At 42.2% G+C, this 3,095-nt stretch overlaps 1 protein-coding gene across 1 annotated transcript; it reads left to right on the top strand.

Annotated features, from left to right (window-relative positions):
• Nucleotides 1–297: 297 nt before the first annotated feature.
• Nucleotides 298–1,952, top strand: LOC127655611 (general transcription factor II-I repeat domain-containing protein 2). Its single transcript, XM_052143499.1, has 3 exons — nt 298–661; nt 726–1,781; nt 1,867–1,952. The coding sequence occupies exons 1-3, from the start codon at nt 298–300 to the stop codon at nt 1,950–1,952; spliced, it is 1,506 nt and encodes a 501-aa protein (XP_051999459.1).
• Nucleotides 1,953–3,095: the final 1,143 nt, after the last annotated feature.

Genomic DNA, 3,095 nt, shown 5'->3' with positions numbered 1-3,095 from the left:
AAATATAATTGAATATGGCCCACACAAGAAGCTTGAGCTCAACTCTGTTGCACTTCTCAGTTTCAACACTAGATGGAGCCAGGCAGCCAGCCACAGAAACGGTGCTTCTCAACCGTTACCGCTAGAAAAACATTTACCGCGAGTCACCAGAAATGGCAGCACCCAAGAAACGAAAAATAGCAAGTGAGTGTAGAAGATTTCAAACACGGTGGGAAAATGAATATTTTTTCAAAGAAATCAACGGAAAGTGTGTCTGTTTGATTTGCAATGAAGATGTTGCTGTGATGAAAGACTATAATGTCCGTCGGCACTATGAAACCAAACATCAGAGCTACACATCGTACAATCGGTGCCGAACGAACACAGAAAGTCAAGCAAATGGCAGCTAGTCTGCAAGCTCAACAACAGTTTTTTTTTCGTGCTAACAAAATACAGGAAAACGCCACAACAGCAAGCTATGAAGTCGCTAAACTTATTGCCCAGCACGGCAAACCGTTCTCAGACGGTGGTTTCATAAAGCAGTGCCTCATCAAAGTCACAGAAATAATGTGCCCGGAGAAAGTGCAGGATTTCAACAACGTGAGCTTATCCAGAAATACAGTGGTGCGGAGAATCGAGGACTTGTCAGCTAACGTGAAACTTCAGCTGAGAGCCAAAGCTGGTGCTTTTGATTTTTATAGATGCTACAGACACTGCGCAGCTGTAAATTTTTTTGCGGGAAGTAGATGATAATTTTTGCTGTACGGAGGAGCTGCTTGATATGATGAGCCTAAAAGGCACAACGACGGGTAGAGATATTTTTGAAGCTGTGTCAGAGGCAGTTGAAAAGATGGGGCTTAAATGGGACAAGCTCTGTGGAGTAACAACGGATGGAGCTCCGGCCATGACAGGTGATCGCAAAGGAATGGCATCGATGGTGTGCGCCAAGGTAAAAGAGAGCGGAGGTGAGGCTTTTAGGATGCACTGTATAATCCACCAAGAAGCACTATGTGCCAAGACTGTCCAGATGGGCGATGTGATGAACACTGTTGTAAAAACTGTCAACATAATTCGAGCTAGAGGACTGTACCACAGAGAATTTCAAGCTTTCCTTTCTGATGTGGATGCTGAATACGGGGATGTACTCTACCACTCTGAGGTGCGCTGGCTGAGCCGCGGCTATGTGCTGCAGCGCTTTTATTCGCTGAGATCAGAAATCGATCAGTTTATGAAAGAGAAGGGCCGACCTCTTCATGAACTGAGTGACCCTCTGTGGCTGGCCGACCTGGCATTTTTAGTTGATCTTACTCATCATCTGAATACACTGAACAAGAACCTACAAGGCAAAGAACAGCTGGTGCCACACCTGTATGCGCACATGAAAGCCTTCCGTGAAAAGCTCCGCCTGTTTGAGACACAACTACGAAGCTTTAATGTTGCACACTTCCCTGCACTGTCTGAAATCAAGTCTGCTTTTCCAAATGCCGACCTTTCTGCTAAAAAGGAGAAATATGTGTCTGGGATTGCATCTCTCGTGACCAAATTCAACCAGCGTTTCCAAGATTTTTCTGTCATTGAAAAACAAATCAAGCTGTTCTCGACCCCCTTCCTGGTGGATGCAGAAGAAGTGGAAGAGAGTCTGCAGTTAGAACTGATTGAAATGCAATGCGATGATTCTCTGAAGAGTCAACATCAGCTTCTCTCCCTCCTTGACTTCTATCAGAGTTTGGATAGTGCCAAGTTTCCTCTGATGAGACGCCAGGCAAAAAGAATGATGAGCCTGTTCGGCTCAAGATACATATGTGAACAAACATTTGGGGCAAATTGTCACATGTTTTTTACTAAACATTGATATGTACACTGAGTGCAATGTCCTTCACATTATAGGTGAGTTACAATGTTACGACCACCTGTGCCACCTGCAGGCCTGTCGTTCCAGTGCACGGGCAGTGCAGTTCCAGTTATTAACCTGACTCTTTGCAAACACACACAACTGACATTGTATTTAATTCATACCACACTTTTTACTTTAATAGTAAACAGTTCTTTATTCATTTTAAATGTTAAAACCTAAACTGTTTGTTCCTGTTCCTTTTTATGTTGAGACCTTGAGTAACAAGCCAGGTCGTAAAAACGCAGTATTCATGTGTCAATATAGTGTGTGGCCCAGCCTTTGTTTATTTTTCTGTATTTGGCCCTCACTAAAAAAAGTTTGGACACCCCTGAACTACACTATTAAACTGTAATAAAGTCTTTTAACGAACAACTTCAGCATTAATGCTCATCACAGCTGAGAGACACAACAGACTGGTTAATTACACAAACTCAAGGTGCTTACCTCTTACCAGACTTTCCACATTGGAGAGGACATACTGTTCAAAATGAAGGAGATTGCGGTTTCTATAGTGATAGACTTGCGCACCAGCTATCGTGAAATAGGGAGGAATACCCCCGCTTGGATGGCTATTTTTCCACTGAGATAATATGAGATTAATTTTACAAAAATGACATTATCTTCAGAAAGCTAGCTAACATACTACAGCATCATCAACAGGTATTGCACATGCACCATCTCTCTCTCTCTCTCTCTCTCTCTCTCTCTCTCTCTCTCTATCTCACACACATGTTGATGCAGTTATCCTTATGAAGACTCTTAATAGACATGATGATTTTTATACTGTACAAACTTTAGATTATATCCTCTATCCCTACCTCTCAACCTAACCCTAACAAAAAACATTCTACATTTAAGAAAAAAAAAACATTGTTTAGAATGCTTAAGTGATTTGAATTATGGCAACATTAGAAATGTCATCATATACCACACTTATAGCATAATACCCTTGTAATTACCAGTTTGTAACCTAAAAAAGTGTCCTCATGAACAATCCAAATGTCGCCCACACACACACCGTCCTTGTTTCTCCAATAACATGTTAGAAACAGCCCAAGCCATGATTCTAGTAGTTCTAAAGTGGTGTTTTTTTTCTCCCCAATTTGGAACACCCAATGCGTTGTAGTCCTCGTGGTGGTGTAGTAACTCGCCTCAATCTGGGTGGTGGAGGACGAATCTCAGTACCTCTACTTCTGGGACAGTCAATCTATCTTATCACGTT

The sequence above is a fragment of the Xyrauchen texanus genome, chromosome 15 (assembly GCF_025860055.1).
Source record: "Xyrauchen texanus isolate HMW12.3.18 chromosome 15, RBS_HiC_50CHRs, whole genome shotgun sequence".
Lineage (NCBI taxonomy): Eukaryota > Metazoa > Chordata > Actinopteri > Cypriniformes > Catostomidae > Xyrauchen > Xyrauchen texanus.
Note: the sequence above shows the minus strand (reverse complement) of the source record. Positions and strands in the feature narration are given on the sequence as shown.